General features: G+C 33.3%; 1 protein-coding gene across 1 annotated transcript in view; it reads right to left on the reverse strand.

Annotated features, from left to right (window-relative positions):
- LOC141499367 (CUB and sushi domain-containing protein 3-like) overlaps positions 1-24,187 on the reverse strand; it is a 586,049-nt gene that overhangs the window by 302,826 nt on the left and 259,036 nt on the right. Inside the window, exon 3 of the mRNA XM_074202122.1 lies at positions 585-697. Coding sequence (XP_074058223.1) covers positions 585-697 — 113 coding nt within the window. The remainder of the gene's footprint in view (positions 1-584; positions 698-24,187) is intronic.

Below are 24,187 nucleotides of genomic sequence, written 5' to 3' on the forward strand. Positions count from 1 at the left end.
TAAATGTGTATCAGGCTTTAAAGTTTATTTAAGATAAATTTTTGGATAAATAGTTAAGGGTAGGAAAGCATTGGGAACTCCTGTTGCAAATCTTTGAAGGGCAAAGAACAGATTTTTTGAAAAAAAATGATGACTTCATTCAGCAAACACTCACGAAGAAAACTTTGCTCAGAATTGTCCACATGTATCATTATATAAGGCAAAGTACATCAAGAAGTACTCTTTCTCATCTTTTTATAAAGGGTATTTTGATGGTGATAAAAATAAAACTATATAAATATTTCCTGTCAGTCTATCAGTCAAATAATTTATCAAGCACTTACTATATATCAGGCACTGTATTAGCTAACAGGATAAAAAGAAAGGGAAAACTATAGTATTTGCATTTAAGAGGCTCACATTCTCATGGGGGAGACAACATGCAAACAGCTGTATACATACAAGATACATTGTGTGAATGGATAAACTTTGTAACTTTTTATCTTGTAATAAAATCAGTTTTCCTAAAGTGTCTTCTGATACTTTGTACCTCAAATATGAGGACCAACTTTCACCATCTCTGGAAAATGAGGATCATAGCTTACCTTCGTAGTATACTTTAAAACCATGGGCACTCACTGCAAAATCACTAGTCAAACGTAGTGAGAAGACAGACTTGGTACTTGTCACAGGTGGAGGCAGATGGAATCCTGTTAATCTAAGAAGAAAAATTGAAATCCATACTTAAAAATCTTATAAATATAGTCTAAAATTGTTAAGTAGTGTGCTTAAAGTGGTTTCTAGATACTCAAATATTTCTCTATCCTTAAGAGAGTGCTACCTGTTCTGGGAAGTCAAACAAAACATGTTGTATGGGGTTTTAAGTAGGACCTATGTAGAACACTCTGTCAATATTTGTCAAGGTTTGTCAAGGTCTTCAACACTTCCAGGGATTATTTATCCTCTTTTAGCATCAATTTCTTCATCTTTAACATAAGAATATATGTATAGGATCTATGTCACAGAGTTATGCAGATGTTAAAATGTCAAAATATATGATGGATTACAGGGAAGAACAAATAAGGGAAGTGGAAATTGGGAGATTATTTAACAGAATGTTGTAATAATTCAGGCAAGGCCAACATGAACTGCTACTTATTAAATTTAATCACACTATTCCCCAGCTGATCAGTATTTCACCAGAAACTATGAACTCCTCAGTAAATTGGTGAGATTCTTTTGATATAATAAGTATGGAAATTTGGATAGTGAATCTAGTTTATTTTTCTATTCTAAAAGCTTTTGTTGTTATTTTATTTGCATGTTACAAACTTGTTTGGAATTTAGTAGGCACAATTAATCACTTTAAATCAATAAAAACACCTGTTATGTTTCAGAGATGCAAAAACAAAGAGGAAGGATTATCTCTATCCTCCAGGGCCTTATCCATGGGTAATTTGATCATTAATAAAATAAGTGCAAAACTAAGTATTTATTAACAGAAGCTAAAATGTGTGATGAAATAACAGATTTTTTATGTCTGCTTATTGGTTTATGGGGAAGTGAAGAAATCAGATATTGCTGATGAAATAGAAAGAAATGTTGAGTCTTCCTTTGGCTAATACTTGTACAAATTATTTCAACCATCTGCTCAGGTCCAGGAAAAACAAAAATAAAACATCTGATATTATTTTCAACTCTACCATATATATATGCATATATGTATATATATGTATATATATATACATATATATGGTTATAAGCCTATTTTAAAACATTCTCTTGTTATTAAAAAGGTTTGATGTCATGCTTTTATTACTATTTAAATCCACAGTTCCCAGACTCATGAACCTGCATGTGTTTTAAAAGGGCACAATTGTGCAAGTCAGCATTATAGAGACAATATCTATTATAACACTGAGGACATACTTAGCATTCATTGAACCAGACTACCATTAAGTTTCATCCTAGGTGTAAGACTGAGACTTTTAGGACACTCATTAACCCTGAGTTGATAGGATAATTTATTTTATACATTACTGGTGCATTGCACTAAATGATAACCTGGTGGCCTGAAAAGTTGTTGTTTTTTCCCCTTAGTACATGGCAATCTTGCTATCTCTTAGTCAGCCAAAAAGCTAATATGATTTAGGGGCCACATTAAGAGAGGCCTAGTTTCCAGGATTATTAAATTAATAATCCTGCTAAACTTTGTCATCATCAGATTACATCTGAAATACTGTATTTAGTCTTAGATACTAGAATCTACAACTGACATTGATTGACTAGTTGGAGAGAAACTATAGAATGGCAAACAGGATGACAAAAGACTTATTCCTTGGCTCAATCAATAACCTGCCACCTCCAGTGAGCCCTGCCATACTTTTTTTCATACTTTAGTCCTGTCATCTGAAACAAACCTAGCTATATTTACAGAACCTCATTTTCCAGCCTAATCTGATCTAATAATTTCAGTTCAATCCAATAAAGCATTTACTATGTTCATTCTATGTGCATCACCAGATGCTAGCAATATAAGTACAAAACAAAAACAAGAAATCACAGATGAAAAAACAGTAGTGGTCCCTACCATCAAAGATCTTATATATTTATATCTATTGCATAAGAATATATGTGATCATCTGAGTAAAATATAAGAATTGGATAAGAATATATGTGATCGTCTGAGGAAAAAGTAATTGTGAGGATCAGAAAAAGGATTTTCATTTGAGATGTTGTAGGAATTGAGCTTTCTTTGAAGTTAGGGATTCTAAAATGAAGAGGTAGACAGGAGTGTCTTCTGGGCATGGGAAATAGTTTTCCACCCCTACCCCCCCATAATGGTTCTCAAAGACCCAATCTAGTTGACTTGTAGATGATAAATAATTTTGACCTCCACAATTCATAGAGTGTCTATTAACACATACCAGGGTTTTCAAGGGACAGAGCTTATCGTGTTGTTCTATTCTCCTTAATAGTCTTCAATGCCTTAAATATGAAGGGATGGTTCTTAGAAAAAAAATTGAACAGATACTAGAGAATGAAGGAAAATGAACCTGTAAAATAATTTATACAATTACTAAAAATGTTAAAGACAACTTGGAAAGAAGTAGGAATTCTGCTTAATAGAACTATCAAACACAATTCCAGAAGACTAATGATAAAAAAGTCACCGACCTCCTGATAGGAAAGAGAAGGACTAAGATTGTGCAAAGTGAGATATGTTTTCATGGATATGGAAAATTATTGAAATTTGCTGTGCTTGATTACACATATTTGTAAAATATTCCCCTTCACCTCCTAAGTTGGAATGAATGAATCAGAGATTGAGAAAACAGATTTTGTTGATGAAAAAATACATTTAAAAAATCTTTAGTAACTTGATTCCCTTGATAAAAAATAAACTAGGATCACAGACTCATTCCTGATACAGAGTTTAAAGACAATTTATTTCACCATTCTGAAATGAACTGAGTCCCAGAGAGGCATTTTTCTTTTGCCTAGGATTATATAAATAATTAGTGTTGAAGTGAATGACTCAGTTATGCCCTGATATAAAGTCCAGTGTGCTGTATATATACTACAACTTGCTGCCTCTTATTTACTATTTATTATGACATTCATAACCTTTCAAAATCTACCACCATCTTACTTTTCCAATCTTATTTGACATTATTTCCCCTTAATTTTTCTCTATAATACAATCCTCTTTCCCAAAATTCAATATTCAATTTGTTACCTCTTGAATTCTCACAGTATTTCCCCTTTGCCTAGAAAGTATTTTATTCATTTCCAATTTTTAGAATCCTGAACTTCAGTCAAAGTCTAACTCAAGAATCACTTCTTTCTGGGTGTTTTTCCTACTCTGCTTTTTCTCAGTTTTGTAAGTCTTGTCTGCCCCTTATGACTCATGCAATTAAGAATTTCACTATGTGTAGTATTAGGACATTTCCTCTATCAGACATAATATTTCAGTAAACGTTAGTCAGGATAATTGCATCTACTAAAGAGCTTTCATTTTTCATTGTGTGTTTGTGTGTGTGTGTGTGTGTTGGAGTGCACATGTGTTTAATGTTAAGGATGACTTTCATCAGTCAGGAGGAGGACAGAATTAGCTCAAAATAAAAAAAAATATTTGATAAAATAGCAATAGAATACTTCCTTTATTAATGTAGAATATACTTTTCAAAATTGCAAACATCATCAACTGGAAGACTAAGACCTAGCGAACAGGCAAGACCAAGAATATAAACCCTGCCTTTATTGAACATATTTGTCCAACAACACACTTCTAAATGATACATTAAATTTTTTTTATTTATAGCAATGAGGTTAAGTGACTTGTCCAAGGTCACAGCTAGGCAATTATTAAGTGTCTGAGGTCAGGTTTGAACTCAGATACTCCTGACTCCAGGGCCAGTGTTCTATCCACTGCACCACCTAGATGCCCCTAAATGATACATTTTCTAAGAAAAAATTTATCCCCCCCAATAGTTCTTTCTTGAATTGAGGGAGCCCATTGACAGCATGAATTCTTAATTCTTTTATAGCTTTGAAGGGATTATTAAATGAAATCCCAGTTAGTATTTTATATTTATGTTTACTAAGTCCCCAATGTGTTCAATTTTTTCTTCCAAATGGAAAACATACTCTTTCAACTAGAATAAGGTTAAATTAATTTGCAGCAAATACATCAACAAAAGGAAGAAAAATTAGATTAGACAATATAATTTTCTGCCAAACAACTATTGTCTAAAGAGAATGAGAAAAAATAATTGTGTCAACCTTGGCTGCTGCTGTTGATGATGAACGCCCAGAATTAGTGATCAATGCTTTCAGTGTTAAAACTATGATTGTTAAAAACATTAGAATAAAATGGATAAGCAGTTAATTCTACGCATGAAATGAAAGACACAATAACATTGTGATACATTTGAATTCAAATGATAGTAACTATGCCAGTGATCTCAATAGTATTCTGAAAGAAAAAAGCTAATGTGCAATAAAATCTTCATTTATTTGTACCCAATGATTTTAAAATCATTCTAATAATTCATTTTGAAAAATATTACTTATTGTAAAGTTAAAATGCCTTACCTTTATGGCATAGGATAATCGTAAAGCCAGAAGGGTTCTCAAGTAACTTAATCATTCATGAAATTTATATTGAATGTTGTTGTGTGCCAAGTACTGTATTAAGACTCTAAAATAGGGAATCCTTTATTATTAAATTATATGTATTATAATTTTCAGACATGCTATGTATGCTCCAAACACTGGACTAGTTACTGATCAGACTGGGCACAAGCTTCTTGCTTCCATGTGGTTGGTCAAAGAGTTCATTAGGCTTTTCCTCTTTTTTTCTATCAAAATCTTATCTATCTTTTATGACTCCCTTCATATGTAATCTCTTCTCTAATACTAACCTTAATCCCTTCTTCCCTAAATAACAATCCTTCCTCCATCGACTTTAACTAAAGCTTTTCTCTTATTTATATATCATACATCATTTTATATTAATGATACAATTAACATTGAAATGCTTCTTTAGGGTTTATAAAACATTTTATGAATATTCTCATTTTTTTCCTGAAAACAATTCTGGGAAGTAGATTCTATCATCATTATTATTATATTATCCCTATTGTATAGATAAGAAAACTAAGGAAGAGAGATGTTAAATGATTTGCCTCAGGGTTATAAACCTAAGTGTCTGAGGACAGATTTGAACTTAGGTTTTCCTGATTCCAGGTCCAGTACTCTATTCATCTTAGCAATGGTGTCATATCCTAATACTAGACTGTATGTTTCCCACAATCAAGGATCAATGAATAGAAACAATGGAGAATATAATGCATGCCCAGATGAGAGAAGAAATCATAGATATAAGCCTCAAGGGGATAATGATTTTATTCTAAGTATAACAATGTGTTTACTGTGATTCTGACTCGTACTTTTTCCTCCTTTATTTTTCTAGAGCAAGAATTCTTACACTTCTTCCCCACTATTTTAAATGTCATGAACATTTTGGCAGTCTGGTGACTATAAACTATAGCCTCTAAGACCCTCTTATAATTATATTTTTAAACATATAAAAGGAAATACATGTATTACAAAGGAAACCAATAATACTGAAGATACACAAATTTAAAGAAAGGTTACATACCATAGGTTAAAAATCCATTTTAATGCCTTCAATTAATACATATGTGCTTGAATTATTAGTACTGTGAATCATGCTAAAACACACAGAAAATACCTTGTCAATTTACAGTCTCATATGATTACATAGGATCAGTTGTGATTTGAGAAGTTACCTCAGTTTGGGTAAAGTGCTTATAAAATCAATATTAAAGTTTAGATCCCCATTCAAGCCATTATATTTATCTTGAGTTACTGAAAGAATCCCTTGTATGTAATTGATGACCACCAATGTTCAGTGACATTTTAAAGATTATGAAGAATTTGAGAGGGTTATTGGGAGAAAAAAAGGGAAAATTGCATTTATATGTGTGTGTGTGTGTGTGTGTGTGTGTGTGTGTGTGTGTGTATGAGAGAGAGAGAATTTAAAAAATATTCCAAAACCCATGATTTGATAATTATTCTAGTATCCTAATTATTAGGAAAATTCACAGATTAGCAATAATAGAGATTATAGAGCAAAGGAATAGATAACAATGAAAAACTAATACAGCTTCTGCCCAAAGTCATTGTTCCACATCTTGTGCAATGACTCATTCAGACACTAAGGGTTCAAATAAATAAATTTTATAATTATGATAATAATGATGATCTTACTATTATTGCTCCTATTTTTCACTAGTTATATTCTATTTTATTTTTCCAATTATATGTTAAGAAAGTTTTACATTACTCAACCACATGCATATGCAAATCTTTAAGTTACATAATTTCTTTCTACTGTCCTTTCCCAACCCTCTCTCCACAGCAGGGAACAGTCTGGTAGATATTGTACATATAAATTGTGTTTAAAATATTTATTGATTAGTAATTTATTGAGTGAGGAATTAAGACTAAGGTAAAGAAAGAAAACTATTAGATAAGAATGCAACACATAAGAGAAATTTTTTAAAAAATGAATTTGTTCCTTCAGATTCTGTAGGGTTTTTAATTTTGTTGTTTTCTTTTGTTTTGTTTTCCCTCTGAATGTAAATAACATTATCCATAACAAGTCTCTCAGGGTTGCCCTAGATCTCTGAACTGCTGAGAGGAGCACATCCTTCAAGGTTGGTCAAATCACAATGTTGTTATCAATGTGTACAATGTTCTCTTCATCCTGCTCCTTTCACTCAGTAACAGTTCCTGCAATTCGTTCCATGCTTCTTTAGAATTCAACAATTCACGGTGTCTTATAGAACAATTATTACTGCCACTACTTAGTAGCATCCCATTGGGTAATTAGGTACTACAGTGTAGAGAACATGGGACTCAATTTTATGAATTCAAATCCATTCTCAGACTCTTATTAGCTATATATTCCTGGGTAAGTCACTCAGCTCTTTTTGCCTCAATTCCTTGTCTATGAAACAAGCTAGAGAAGAGAATAGCAATCCACTCCAGTATTTTTGCTGAGAAAACCCCAAATGGAGTCATGAAGAGTCAGATATGGTTTAAGTAACTAAACAGCAACAATTAATACCCCCAAGAAAAAATAGCCACCAAGGTCAATAGAAAATAATTCATAAGAAGGTAAACACAGGTAAAAGGCATTAGGCAAAAGATTATAAGCAACAAGCAATGTACTTCTTTGGAGATTTAGGAACTCACTTTCACAGTCCTAAAGTTGACTTTATATCCTCCTTGCCCAGTGTATTCCAGATTAACCCACCAGAGATTAAAAATAGCTCAAACTAACTCATGTCTGCTTCATAGTTTGGGGTTTTTTTAGGTTTTTTGCAAGGCAAATGGGGTTAAGTGACTAGCCCCAAGGCCACGCAACTAGTTAATTATTAAGTGTCTAAGACTGATCTTGAATTCAGGTACTCCTGACTCCAGGGACAGTGCTTTATCCACTGTGCTACCTAACCACCCCCAGCTTCATAGTTTCTTGTTGGAGCCCCATTAGAAATATGGAAATATGAAAACATAGAGCTCTTCTGTTCTGACACTGTCTTGACTCCCCACAATAGCTTCATTAAGAACAGATCATATCAAACTAATTTAATTTCCTTTTTGTGGGGGTGGGGTTGGAGCTTGAAGGAATTATTACGAAACTGTATTACTGAACTTGTTGAACAGGGTAATGTGATAAATAATTTATCTAGTTTTATGTAAAGAATTTAATAAAATATTTCAAACTATTCTTGGGGGAAAAAAGACAGAATGCTGTCGGCTAGTAAAATAAGTAGAAAAACTTATCATTATTGAATGACTTTTAACAACTATAAAAGTAGTTGTTACTGTTCTAATATCACTTTTAAAAATGATCTCCAGTGTCTTCCAGGGATCCAAGATTCTGGGATCTATGCTTGCCCTGTATTATTTAACTTTTATTTTTATTGTTGAATTAATGATGTGGATAAAGGTATAGATGAAATGTTTGTAACATTTATAGATATCACAAAACTAGGAAGGAGAGTTAGCAACCTGGAATATAGAGCAGCAATCCCAAAAGATCTTGGTAAACTAGAGGATTAGGCTGATGTAATGAAATTAATTTCAATAGGATTAAATGCAAAATATTATATTTTAGTTTAAAAAGCATACAATTGTTGAAGTATAGTTTGGTAAGAGTTGAAGTATGGATTTCAGTGGACTGTCAGTCCAAAGCGAGTCAAAAATGCTATATGACATGCAAAAAAGAAAACCTAATATAATTGTTTGCTACATTTTAAAAGACATTGCTCTCTACAAGGAATTAAGAGGGAGAGAAGAATTGATAACACTGCCCTTTGCTCTCTTTGAACCACATGTGGAGTATTTTGTTTATTTCTTGGCACCATGATCTAAAGGGGATATTGATAGGCTGGAAATTGTCTAATATAGGGCAATTAGGATGACAAAGGAAGGCTATGCAATGTGAGGATCAAGTGAAAGAGTTATAGATGATTAACCCAGAGAAGACTGGTCCAGAAGGTATATGATGGATGGCTACCATGTGTTATGTAAAAGAAGGATTAAACTTTTGATTCTAGAAAGCAGAACTAGAGACAAAAGGTGGAAATGAATTTAAGGTTTGATGTCTGTAAGATCTGAATTATACTCAAGTGTAATTGAATGCATCGCTTGTCATTGTAGATCTTTAAACAAAGATTTTATGTATATTTTTGGTAGGTTATGGGTAGTGGGGTTCCTTTGGGGAAATGATTGTTGAGGTCTCTTCTAACTCTAAAATTCTGCAATTCTGCCATTTTTTTGCGTATTAGAATCCCATATATACAATCCTAATCTCTCATGAGAATTCTAGCCCTCACATCATCATTTCTACCTGGATATTGCATAAACATAACAAATTCAGTATATCTAAGACAGCCCTTACTATCAGTTTAATGGAAGTTAACTCACCTTTCATTGCAGCCTTTTTATGAATTTTTTGTAGCCTTTTGGATCAGCAACAAATGAGTTTTATGAGGTTGTGGTATTCCAATATTCATAGGCAGATAGCATAAGTACTGCATGTTTATAAATATTCATTTTTTTCAATATATATCTTGGTTTCATCAGTATAATGAACTTAGTGGGATGGGGGAAAAGAAGAATTCCTTCCATCAGTGTAAACAGAAAGTGGTTCTAAAATTTATAGAGTTATCTGGGGCACTGAACAGTGAAGTAACTGCTAAATTTACCTGTGTGATCTTAGTCAAATACACTCATGGAATAGATTGGATTGGACTGGATTATATCTGTTTGGATTGGATTCTATTTCCCTGCATTATATTATATCATACATTATTGAATTAAATTAAATAAATTTGTGTTAAATATCTTCCATATATGAGAGAAATAATTATTTGTCTCTAATATCTATAACCAATTATAATAATAGTTGTCCTTCAATTTCAAAGAGGACCACACCAATCATTATTAATGGTGGCATGACTTGTCTATTATGTTTATTATAGTGAGGGGTAATGTTTCCAGAATCATTCTACCCCATGGCCTGATTTCATAGGAAACAGAACTGTTGGTGATGATTTGGATGCTGGAGGTGTCTCTTAGTCTTTGAATTGATTTCTCTTCATCTCATGTCAGTGAGGCACTTGGGTATACCATTAATACTGGGCAACCACCAGCATGAGATATCTGGCAGCCTGTTACATCCAAACATATCTCTTGATAAAGTAATCTAATCATCTATGCAGTCTTTCCTCACAGAACTTCCACCTTCAGCCAAGGTGCCCCAGAACCAAAGACTGATTTCTCAGAAGCTACTCAGTAGATCACAGAATATGATCCCCAATTTTATTTTGTTGATTTTTGGAACTGCGGCAATGATTAAGAGGGAAAGCTAGGGAGGCAGGCATTCTATGGTAGAGGTGAAACTCTTTAATCAGTTCACTATAGAGAGTGACTGAGAGGGACATCATGTCACTCTTGACCAAAGAGATTATCCCCATACCCAGAACACCCCTCAACCTTGGGCAACTTAGACAAAGAATCTCTCTCTATCAAAGTCAAAGTTAGTTGGGTAGAATAGCAACACCCAGAATAAGAAGAAAGATAATTCTGTCTTCCATGAATCTTGTCTTTGAAAGATTAGACAAGGAAATAAGACAGGTGGGAAAAAACTATTGTCTCCCCAACTTTTCCAATTGGCTATTGGGAATTATACTGCTGGATCACTAGTTAGCATTATATATGACTGGAACTGAACCTCCAACTTTCATTTTTTTTGCAAGGCAATGAGGTTAAGTGACTTGCCTAAAGTCACACAACTAGGTAATTATTAAATGTCTAGGTCATTATTAAGAGGGTGGATTTGAACTCTTTTGTCTCTAGGGCCTGTGCTCTATCCACGGAGCCATCTAACTGCTCGACTTTCATTCTTGATTACTGAAAACATGCTGCTCTTTAAAAAGCCCAGGTCTCATTAACTGTTAACCAATCAAAGTTGATTGCCACCCTTGGGACCACATATATAAACAACATATAAGCTATGAATCTCCCACCCTGTTTTTCTTTGGCATTTGAGAGTACCAATGGTGCTTTTATTACTAATGCTGGCAATATTAATAAAATGATTAAATTACTCAAATTATATCTTGACCTTTTTAAGTGCCACATGAGCAAGACAGAGGATACAAATTTAAAACATCCCTATTCTCAACTGATGAACATTAACATAAATGTATAATAATTATATTAAAAACTAATAAATTTATTCTTAGTAAAATTCCCAATCAGTAATAGGAGAGGTATTAGCTACAGAGATGATGAAATTCTACCTATAGGAGGGGGAACCTAAGCTAAGGCTTAAAGGAAGTTTAGCATTTCAAGAAGTTGTGAGTAGAAGGAAAAGTTTACAGGTATAGGGATTAAAAATTAAGGAGGAGGAACCCAAGCCAAATACAACGAGGGTGGGAGAAGAAATATAGGCTCAGGGAAGGTCTAAAGGATATTTTTTATAAAGGATTAGGTGAAGGGGGACAGTGTAAGATAAGTCTGGAAAGGTTAATTGAGGAAAGACTGTGTCAGCCTTAAGTATCAAACAAAGGAGAATATATTTTATTCCAGTGGCAATAGTGAATGACTGAAGCTTCTTGAGCAGAAGAGTGATGTGATCAGAATAATATGTAGTATATATTGATTTTTTAGAAAATTAAAACATGTTTCTTGATTAGTCATTTCAACGCTCCTCTGTAGAAATTTCAAAGAGCAACAAATAAGTGACAATTGGCCTACCAGGCAAGGAAACTTTGATTTGCTATTATAGTCTTAGAGAAGGAGATTTAAATTGTTGATATCCCAAAAGACATAAAGGTTTCGTTTGTGAAAGATGTGACAATCAACCTTTAACTGCAAACCAAATAAGCATTTGTCTAAGAAAGAGGAAGTCAAAGTTATGAAGATCGATGTTCTTTCAGCCACAGAATTAAATTAGAACAATCTCTTTTAAAGTTCTAACTTAAGCTGATGGGAATAGTCCTGTTCTGTCATGCCAAAATGCATCTCCATAAACTGTTGACAACAGAAAATATTGTTGTAAAGGAGCCAACAACATGATTACACTGCCAGCTCTTAGCTCAAGTGCACTTACAATCTAACACCGAAGCTATAGAAAGGAAAAGAAGCAAAAATTTATGACATACATTTTAACATTTAGTGTCTGCAATTTCTAGTGAAAAAAATGTTCTTTTGAACATTTTGAAAAGACAATGTCTCCCCTAAACTACTTCCCACACCATCAAGTTCAAAGTTATTTTAGATAAGACACTAGTGATTTTAAAATATTTGACTAGAACTCACCATACAATATTATTGAGAATATGAGGTGAGGGGATGTAGAAGGGAAAAGAGTGAACATTCACCAACACAAATATCACAAATTACTTATAAAAAGCCTCCTTTTCCCCCCTTGGTGGGGGAAGTGACCAAGCATGATTCCAGTAGTATGAGGAGCAATCATTAATAAATTCCTTTATAAATATAGACATTTTTTCTGAATTTACAGAATTAAGACTGTTGCCTGAGACACCAAGAGATTATATATGATTTGCCCAGTAATGCCTTTTTATGTCAGTGGAAGGATTTGAACCCAGGTATTCCCAGTTCGAAAGTGAACTCTTCATTCATTATGCCATGCTGCCTCTAACATAGGCAGGATACTTATATGAAGTATAAGGTATGCAAACTATGTAGGTTATTTTCGCTACAAAGTTTGAAAACCTATTTGTTAATAGCAGTTAGAATTTTGGGTCTGGAGTCAGAAAGAATATAAATAGAGTCTTAGAAACTTATAAGCTCTGTGACCCCATATAAGTCACTTAATTGCTACTTACTTCTTTTTCCTCAACTGTATAATGGGAATATTAATAGTATTTACCTTCCTAGGTTGTTTTGAAGATCAAATGAGATAATATTTTGTAAAAAGCATGTAATAATATCTGAAAAGGTGTTTACATAAAACCAACCATTTAATGAAATTCACAAAAGACTTATTGGAATCAAAATAACTGTTAAGATGAGCAATTTCTTATATACTTAGGAATTAAAGTCATTTTAATTTAATAACTAATGATAATCATAACTCTATTCTTCATTTTCATAATATTCATTGTTATGCTTTCAAAAAATCATTTTCTGATCACAAAGAGTTCATAATATAACATTCAATTTATATTTGCAGATTCAAGAAACAGCAAGAATGAGAATGATTTGTAACTCATTGGATGGTGTATCTGTATTTTAAAATTTTGCAAGGAACCTTAAGTAATTTGAAATATTTTGAGAGATGTCATTGGAATTTGTGAATATTTTCCAAGAAAAGTAATTGTGTTGAATTCTGATAACTCACTAAAATTCAAAAGGGTAATTTTTGTTCTGTTTGTTAGTTTTTCAAAACCCATATATTAAATTTCATCCTTAATAAAATCTATTTTCATATAAAACTCATTTTATTCATTTTTTGTTTTTGCTAGAACACACTCCAGGGTTTTACCTGATTGACTACTGAATTGGGAACATGAATAGAAAAGAAGTGCCAAATATGGCCAGTTTTTGGTATACAAAGCTGCTAGATAACTAAATATAGTGCTTAGTCTAACTAGGTTAAAACATCTAGTTCTTAAGATAATAGTATACCCAGGTTTCACAAAGGAGGGCCATTATATCAGTATCCCAGAAAAGGTCATATACAATATTCAACAATCTGGAGAGTATGTTGTTACTGCTAATTGAAGTTATTGGTGGGAGGAGGGTAGGCACATTGTTTTTAATGAATGAAAATTAAAGCAAAGTCTCTGTATTAACACAGTCAATTTTGCCAATAAATTTATTTCAAAAGTCAATTTAATGAATAGATAAGAGCCAATTGGCATGAGTATATTTATGATATGCAAATACATGTTAATGTACCTGAAAAACTGAGTTAAGTAGGATAAACATTTCAAGTAGCAGAGATTTGGAAATTAAGGGGTGCCCATCAATTGGGGAATGGCCAAATAAGTTATGGTACATGAATATTATGGAATACTATAGTTCTATAAGACACCATAAATTATCAGACTCTAGTTGGAATGGCTTACAGGATCTGATGTTGAGTGAAGGGAGTAGAACCAAGGGAACAATGTACACATCAACAACAACTTTGTGAGATGAACAACCTCGATGGAAGCAACTCCTGTCAGTAGTTCAGAGAACTAGGACAATTGTATTTGACTGGTTATGGACTATATTATCCCCATCCAGAGGAAGAAAAGCAAAACAAAACACACACACACACACACACACACACACACACACACACACACACACACACACACACACACACACACAACAACAACAACCCTTCTGAATTTGTCGAACACTTAAAAATTATCTCTTATATCTCTCTCTTTCCCTTAATCCTAATTCTTCATACTGAAAACTATAATAATTTGTAAATAATTTGTAAACATGTTTATCAAAATATCTATGTACAGTGCTAACCTGACTGTTCACCACCGAGGGAAGGGGAGTGGGAAGGAATTCTGTGACTTAAAAATATACATGTGCTTATGGATGAAAATAAATAAAATAAATTTAAAAAGATAAATATTTCATAGTCCATCTTGCTTCACAAACTTTCTGTGCATATTTCCAAGCTAAAATTATGCCTAATCTATATTTAAATGATTAATTCTAAATCTTAGTCTACCACTCCTAGTGGCATAACTTTGTCAGGACAAGTTGAGTTCTCTAACCATCTAGGGAAAATATTTATTATAAAATGATTTTGCTATTAGGAGAATGAAGGCTGTCTGCAAGTCTAACAATATAATTTAATTCAAAAGAGTTCTGTAAAAGAGATTAATTTAAACTCACATGAAGTATGATTTTGAACTAGTATGATAAAAAATTCTTATTAAGTGAATATAACATGGAAATGTTGGGGCAGATAAAAACAATTTTTAGAAGAGTCTCTCCCTCACCTCAGAGTTTGCAGCCTAATAGATAATGAACTAACCCAATAATATGTACAATATTACAAGATAAAATTATTAGAGTCACAAAAGGAAAGGCTTCCTGAAAGAGCTCCTATTTCATTCAAGCTTTAAAGCATAGGGAGGAATTTAACAGGCAAATAGGAAGAGAATTTTAGCAATAGAGATATGCCTAAATTTTCCAAAGAATTTAATCTTATGATTTGCATCTTTAAGATGTTTAGAGAACAGCTCATTGTCTAATTTAAACGCCATCTTTTTCTTTCAGTTGTAAATCCTTGACAGCAACTCCTAGTGATTTACTATTCCCAGATTAGACCACCAAGGGAGAGCAGAGCCTGGACAGAATCCTTTCTTTCACCTTTACTTGGCCCTCCTCCATCTTTCCCAGTCCTAGTGATGATGAATCACTTGTTCCCTAAGTATAAGCCACCTTCCTGCTGTCAACTTCCACAATTTTCCATTTTCTCATTCTCACTCTCCTCCAATCTATTCCTCCCAAGTCTCACATCAGTTCTGCTCTTCCACTGTCTCCTCTGCAACAGGTTAACTTTCATTTCAGACTTTTACCTCCCTGGTTCTTTCCACCTATTTCTACAGACCTCTCCACTCCCCAGATCTTCCTAGATTCTCTCTAGTACTAGTGAGCTTTCTCTTATCTGTTCCCATTAATCACACACATATGATCCCCTTTGTCACCATTACACAGAAACCATTTTTCCTTTAGGGTTGATACCATTCAAATTTATTACCTGGTCTAGAGCCTATTAGTAATAATCTACTGTATCCTAGGATATGTTCTATAATTTTTAAAAGTACTGTATTTGATTTACTAATTTCCTGTCCATCTCTTATCCTGAGCTTACATTAGGAATCTTTTAACTTCTTTAGACCTTAATCTCATCAATTCTTATGACTTACAAGCATGTTAAAGTCTCCACTTCCTGGGGGGAGGGGGAACTAACCTTCATGATATCATACTATATCTCTTTTCTGCTTTACACAGATTCCTAGAAAAAACCTATCTCCCTCCACCCCACGCCTGATAGATGGCAAAGTGAATAGGGCACTATACTTGGAATCAGGAAAACTCCTCTTCCTGAGTTTAAATCTATCCTCAGACAATTATTACCTGGCCAAGTCACTTCACCCTGTTGATTCAGTTTCCTTATTTGTTAAATGAGTTGGAGAAGGAAATGAAAAACTAAACCATTATCTTTGCCAAGAAAAGTTCAAAATGAAGTCATAAGAGTAATACTTGACTGAAAATAACCGAACAACAATAATCCCTCATTGCCTCTATTTCTTCCCTAATTCATTTTTTAACCTTGACAATCTACAATTTAATTTCATCATTCAGTTGAGATCACTTTCTTCAAAGAATCCAATGATCTCTAAATTTCCAAATCTGATTTTTTTTTTCCTTAGTCTTCCTCTCTTTTATCTCTTTTGACAAATTGCATCTGACACTATTAGCTAGCCCCGCTTCCTGGATATTTCCTAGTCCCTAGGCTTTCATAACACTTTTCTCTCTTGATTCATCTTCTACATGCCTTACTACTCTCCATTAGTTATTCTCTGCTGTCATCATCCATTTTAATCCTGACTCTGCCCAATGATATCTTATTATTTTACTTATTTGTATACATTGTATCATATTGTATACATTTTATATTGTATACATACAAGTTCTTGACTTAAATGAATTCTTCCTTTGCAAATATTATAAACTCCCTGAAGGCAGATCTGTAATCCAGGCAAAAGGGCAAGAAGAGGAGATTTGGAGATTTTGTTTCAATCCATTCAATGTTAATTAGTTTGACTTTGTGAACGATCACATATGACCTTCAGCTTTTCTGACTCCTTTCATATTTATTGTATGCTATTGATCATGTTAAATATTTCTGAATTCAATTTTGTCACCTATTAAATTGAAGACAATCATACCTATAACGTTTCAGAATTCTTGATATTGCCAGTACCTCATAAATCGTAGGAATCTGAGTGCTGTGTGTATATAAAACCAAACCTGTGATTTCAATGGTAGAAGGAATGCCCTCTATTGATATATTCATATGCCTGCTGTAAAACTATACTCTTAGAAAATTTCTAGGGACTCTGAAACTTTTAGGGATTTGCACATGGTCATATATAACTAAACCCCAAGGTTCAACCTGTGTCTTGTAGAGCAAGATGTCTTCTATTTTTTATTGAATTAGTCAGTTTCTGGAATGCTTCAACATTTCTTGTCTAGCCTCCTTTAAATCCTAATTAAAATAATGTCTTCTATTGGAAGTGTTTACAAAACCCTCTTAATTCTAGTGCCTTCCCTCTCAATTATTTCCTTTTAATCTGTATATAGCCTTTTGCCTCCTTGTTGACTTTCCCATCAGATTATGTGCTTCTTGCCTCTTTTTTATCACCAGTAATTACCTGGGACACAGTGATGTTTAATAAATGCTTATTGACAATGTTATTATTTTTAGTAATAGTAGAAGTAGGATTGCTAGAGAGGCAGCATGATGTCTATGAAGTAAAAAAAGTAACAAAATCAAAATTAGATTAAATGAATCTTAATAGTTATTTGATTATGAACAAGTCGGCTTGTTCATTGTAAAATGGATATGACAGTATTGCCATTAACTGAGTTTGAAGGATGCAGTGTTTAAACCTTAAAGCATTTTGTATTTGTGAATGCATTATCTTCATCATTTATCCGAAAGGCAGCATTGCATTGTGGCTAGAGGACAGTCATCAGATTTAGGAAGATGTGGGTTTAAGTTCTACTTTGAAACACCCATTGGCACTGTATTCCTGAGAAAGTCAATTAACCTCTCAGTGATAAGATAGCTCTCTGTAAATTAGTAGTTGCAGGGAAAATGTCAACCTGCATTAGTAGAGAGAACTTCCTTATCTTGAAAGTACTTATACCAATGCCATCACAAGTTCAGTCCCAATCATTTCTATTTTTTCATAGAGTTCATAGGGCTTAATACATAATCTGGACATAGTAGATGTTTAACAAATATTTAATAAATGGATTTTTAAAAATATATCATAAAGATTATGTCACAATTATAACACAATGAAAATTTCTTTACCATAGTCATAATAACTATATGAGAACATAAGCAGCATTTACCACTTGCCCCTTAGGTATTGCATTTTTGATAATCGAAAACAAAGAAATCTGTAAAGATGTATGATAGTTTCCCAATATGTCATCCCACTCAAAGGTTAAGGACATACCATAGTTATCCTTAGTCTTTATTTAAAAACATGTTATCAAATGTGAATTTATGTTACCTTTTTAGAAAACTTATTTAAGTATGCTAACTACAACTCGAATCTTTCTTTTTCCTTTTTCTTTTTTCTTTCTTTGGTTTTTGCAAGACAATGGGGTTAAGTGACTTGTCCAAGGTCATACAGCCAGGTAAGTGTCTGAGGCTGAATTTAAACTCTGTCCTCCTGACTCCAGGATTGGTGTTCTATCTCCTGCGCTATCTAGCTGCCCCTGCAGCTTGCCTCTTTAATTAGTATTTCATTAGTTAGTTTTTAAAAGCCTGTCATTTTCACCAATGCTAAACAAGTCCCCTAGATGCTTAATTGCCCCCAAAATATTAAAGTTTAACAGATTATTTGAATGAGGCAACAATTACACATGGGTCTTTCCATTGTTATTTTGTGACACTCATATATTTAGCAAATTGAATATTGTTTCATAAATTGCTTCATGAGTTAAAATAATTGAAAATTATTTCAAGGAGGGAGAGTACCAGGAAGTTTGTACTATATTTTGAAATTTGCAATGATTTTTATATGATATCCACTTTTATGTACATCTATTTCCTTAACATTAATATTCTTGTTCATGGAGCTCATGATACTATATTGTTTGGGATATGGGACAGCATAGCTTTAAATGAATTAAAAGTTAAATATAATGCTTAAGAAAGTTGTGTTGTACATATACGATATTTTTAAGGATATTTATTATTAAAAAGAGAGGGGAGCTGGTAATAAAGTAACACTAGATTGGCAACACATAAATTTTTAACATAGATTTCCAAACAGAAAATCCCCCTCTTCATCATCTTAGTCGTTTTGGGTTTTCTTTTTTTTTGGTACTTTCTCTATTAGGTCAGTATCAGAATGGATTCATTCGGCAGTCTAGGAAGGAGAGATTCATTTAGCTTCTGTAACTATACATAATGCCATCATTCATGATATTACAAATATTGATTTATCAAGATTAATATGAGATGATAGGAAATAGAACCAAAGATATTAAGTGACATGTTACTAGAATAAACTGATAAAATTTTCTATTCTTTTAGTGAATAAGGCATTTTTTTAAATGAAAGGATCTTAAAATTTGAAGACTATGCAGCTCAAATATTATCACTATAGGTAATTGAAACAGCATAATATTGTTCAGTGGACAGATAAGTAGAATTAAAGATACAGTAACTGGAGAAAATTCACAGGGATCCAGAACTGAGTAGATGCATAATCTTAGGTAAATTATCTACTAGGCATTATGGAAGGAGCACTGATTTGGGGATAAGGAAACCTGAATTAGAATCTTACCCCTGGCAATTATTAATATGTGTATCTTTTTGCATACCAGTTTCTTCAACTTTAAAATCAGTTGTTCAATTAAATGTTCAAAGACTAAATCTATGCTCCTAATATCCCTCTGAATCTTAGTTCCCTCATGTGTTAAAATATTGACCAAAATGTCTAAATTGCCTTCTCCACAACCTTGATGATTGTATATAATGTTTTTTTTTAAATAAGGGAGCAGACTATGGGTGTGGACTATTATTATTAGACACTTCATTGTTATGATATGAGACTAGATGGATTATTAATCTTTCAATTTCTCCTTGCTTTAGGACAGAAATAACCAACCAAATAGGAAAAAAATCATATTTTTTTTTCAAAAAAGTAGGAGGTTGAGGAGAGAGAGTCAGAAGTGTGGACCGTACACAGAAGTGTAAGCACAGTGGTTTTTGTTAGAATGCAATTAATACCAATTAAGCTTCAAGCTAAAGTATATTCTGAATAAATCATTCTTTACAAATGGGTGGAATGAAAAATGGCAAAATAGTCTGCTCATTGCCCAAATTGAATTTTAAACAGTAATGCTTAAATGAGAAAAGTTAATTTTTAAATTGGGGATAGTTTTGCTTTGATGGTATTGTTAGAATTTTTCAGTATAGCAACAAAAAAATATAAAAGATGATGAGTAGTGTTCAAACTCTGGAGTTCTTTGTGATGGAATGCATGAAATAATCTTAATATGAGTCAAAGACAACAATTTTTCCAAACTTAAATAGAACTTGCAATGCTCATCATACATAGCAAACATTTCCACTTACTGACTTCATTTTGATTACTATTATTGAGAAAAAGAACACTCTAGGGATTAACAAACTAACATACAGCCTTAATGGTTTGTTTTTTTTTTTTGTTATGAGTCAAATAAGAAAAGCAATCTTCTTACTTTAAAGAATAGAATGGAAGCTTCTTTAGGGCAGAAACTCTCACATTTTTCTTTGTATGCTCAACTCCTGGAAGAGTTTGATTCATACTTATTGATTAATAGTCACTATATCTAAGAAATGATCCTTGTGCTATAATAGATAAAAGAACATTTCATATAACATCTGAAAGTTTATATAAACCCTTCTAGAAAACGACACTAGGAGATGCAATATATATTCACACAAGTAACAGCAATGTTTGAAAAGTTCCATATGAATGATGCATACTGAAAATTTCCTATGCACTTGCATGACAGAAAAAAAAAACATACTTATTGATGGTAGGAAGAAGGAAAACTTTATGATACTAGAGAAGACATAAGAATTAATGGGTCTGAGTCAGCAGGGATGTGTCAAGAAGGAACAGGGAAAAGCTTTTAAGGATAAATAAAGGAATGGTACAGTTCTGTTTTTGAAGGTAGTACAACCCACAAAGAACAGTAATTGTTAAACTTTAAATTGATGATGATGATGATGATGATGATGATGATGATGATGTTTGTCCTTCATTCTGGAACAAGACTATGAAAAGGGGGTGATGCGATGACAAATAAGTTTGTGAAATGGATTTGAGTGAGGGGTTGACTCCTCCAGTCAGTTGAATCCAGTGACCAGATATGAATCAGGATGACTGGAAATGACCCTGGATACAAGACAATCAAAGTTAAACAATTTGCCCAAGATCCTACAGTGTCAGGTGTCTGAGATCAGATTCAAACTCTCGTCCTCCTGACTTCAAGACCATTGCTCTATCCACTGTTCCATCTAGGTGCCCTAATCACACTGTTATTAAGTGTCTGAGGTTGGATTTGAACTCAGGTATTCTTGACTCAAAGTCCAACACTACCCACTGTACACCTTGCTGCTGGCTAGTTAGCTACTGGCTAAGATAGAGGATTGGTCCCGGAATCAGGAGGATCTGAGCTCAAATTTTGCTTCAGACACTTAAAGTGTAGTAGATATGTGAACTTGGATAAGTCTCTTAACCCAATTTCACACAATACCCCTCCCTCAAAAAAAAAAACCTTGAAATTATTTACTATGTGGATAGCTAGGTGGGTTGGTGGATGGAGTACTGGGTTTGGAATCAGAAAGATTCATCTTTTGAGTTCAAATCTGGCCTCAGACACTTCCTAGCTCTGTTACCCTGACAAAATTTCTATCTCTTAAAAATAGATTTAATTTATTTTGAGTTTTACAATTTTTCCCCTAATCTTACTTCCCTTTCCTCATCCCCACAGAAGGCAATTTGTCAGTCTTTACATTGTTTCCATGGTATGTATTGATCCAAATAGATTGTGATGAGAGAGAAATCATATCCTTAAGGAAGAAACATAAAGTATGAGAGGTAGCTAGATCAGACAATAAGATATCAGGTTTTTTTTTAAATTAAAGGTAATAGTCCTTGATCTTTGCTCAAGTACCACAGTTCTTTCTCTGCATACAGATGGTATTCTCCATAGCAGACAGCCCCAAATTGTCTCTGATTGTTGCACTGATGGAATGAGCAAGTCCATCAAAGTTGATCATAACCCCCATGTTGCTGTTAGGGTGTACAATGTTTTTCTGGTTCTGCTTATCTCACTCAACATCAGTTCATGCAAATCCTTCCAGGCTTCCCTGAAATCCCATCCCTCCTGGTTTCTAATAGAACAATAGTGTTCCATGACATACGTATACCACAGTTTTCTAAGCCATTCCCCAATTGAAGGACATTTACTTGATTTCCTATTGTTTGCCACCACAAATAGAACTGCTATGAATATTTTTGTTGAAGTGATGTTTTTACCCTTTGTCATCATCTCTTCAGGGAATAGACCCAATAGTGGCATTGCTGGATCAACGGGTATGCACATTTTTGTTGCCCTTTGGTATAGTTCTAGACTGCTCTCCAGAAAGGTTGGATGAGTTCACAGCTCCACCAACAATGTATTAATGTCCCATATTCCGCACAACCTTTCAAACTATGATCATTGTCCTTTCTGGTCATATTGGCCAGTCTGAGAGGTATGAGGTGCTGACCAAATCTCTTAAACTGAATCTGCCTGAGTTTCCTTATATATGAAATAAGCTGGAGAAAGAAATGGCAAACAATTCGAGTATCTTTATTTTATTTTATTTTGAGATTTTTCAAGGCAATGGGGTTAAGTGGCTTGCCCAAGGCCACACAGCTAGGTAATTATTAAGGTTGGATTTGAACTCAGGTACTCCTGACTCCAAGACCAGTGCTCTATCCACTGCACCACCTAGCTGCCCCCTATTCCAGTATCTTTGCCAAGAAAATCACAAATGGTGTCACAGAGTCAGACACAAATAAAACGACTAAACAATAACAGAAGAGCTCTGTGTAGGGCGATGGACAAATTGTATAGCTTTGAAACAATATATTATCTGCCCATAGGATAGTAAGGTGAAGTATCTCATACACTCATACAAACATGACTATGATATAAAATATTATGTAGTAAAATAAGTGTATATGAGAAGTATTAAGTACTATTTGTGTTTAGAGATGGTGAGAAAAATATTATCAATTGGGAGATTTTTTAAGATAGTTTGAAGGAGGAATAGTACAGTTCTTAGGATAGCATACAGTCCATGTAAAGGCACAGAGGGAGGAAAGAGACATATGTCTTAGGGGATGAAATTTGGAACTGGAGTTAGAAAACCCAATGACCTGTTTCAGATCTCTCATCTGATATTTATTAGCTATGTGACCATAGGTATCAGAAACATCAGAAGTAATGTTCATTTGTCTTATTTCTTTTTTTTAATTTTTTCCCCAATTCCATGTAAAAACAAGTTTTAACATTCATTTTTAAAACTTGAAGTTCTGAATTCTCTGCTCATTGAGAAAACACGCTATTTGATATTTTAATATGTTATAGTCATGCAAAATATTTTCATAATAATCATGTTGTGAATGTAAACATAGCTCCTCATACCCCCAAAAAAGAAACGTTAGGAAAAATCAAGTTAAAAAAAGTATATTTCAATATTCAGCTGTCATCAGCTCTGTCTTTGGGGATGGATAGTATTCTTTAGTATAAGCTCTTTAGAGTTGTCTTGGGTCACAGTGTTTCTGAGGAGAGGTCATTCACAACTGATCATCCTACATCATTTCTTATAGCATTCCTTATTTCTTATAGCAGATGTTCATTTTTTTATTCTTTTTTGGTATAATTTTGGGAGTACTTCCTCTATTCTTTCTAAAACGCTATAGATTTATTTTTCTATTGCTCCTACCATTTTCTAATGATCTCTAATTATCATACCCCTATTGTTTATTTACTATGTCCTATTCCCTCATTTCTCCCCCTCCAAAAAAACCCCTGTATTCTTAGATTTTTGACACATTTTATCTTTGCCTATGCTACTATATAGGCATATAAAAGAAATGATTTATTTTCTATCCTTATGGAGCTTAGTTGTTTTTTATTTTTTTTGTTATTCAGTCATTTTAGGTTGCATCTAACCCTTTGTGATACCATTTGAGGTGTTCTTGGCAGAGACACTGGAGTGTTTTGCCATTGGTTTGACAAACAGGATTAAGTAACT

Source organism: Macrotis lagotis, chromosome X (assembly GCF_037893015.1).
Source record: "Macrotis lagotis isolate mMagLag1 chromosome X, bilby.v1.9.chrom.fasta, whole genome shotgun sequence".
Classification (NCBI taxonomy): Eukaryota; Metazoa; Chordata; class Mammalia; order Peramelemorphia; family Peramelidae; genus Macrotis; species Macrotis lagotis.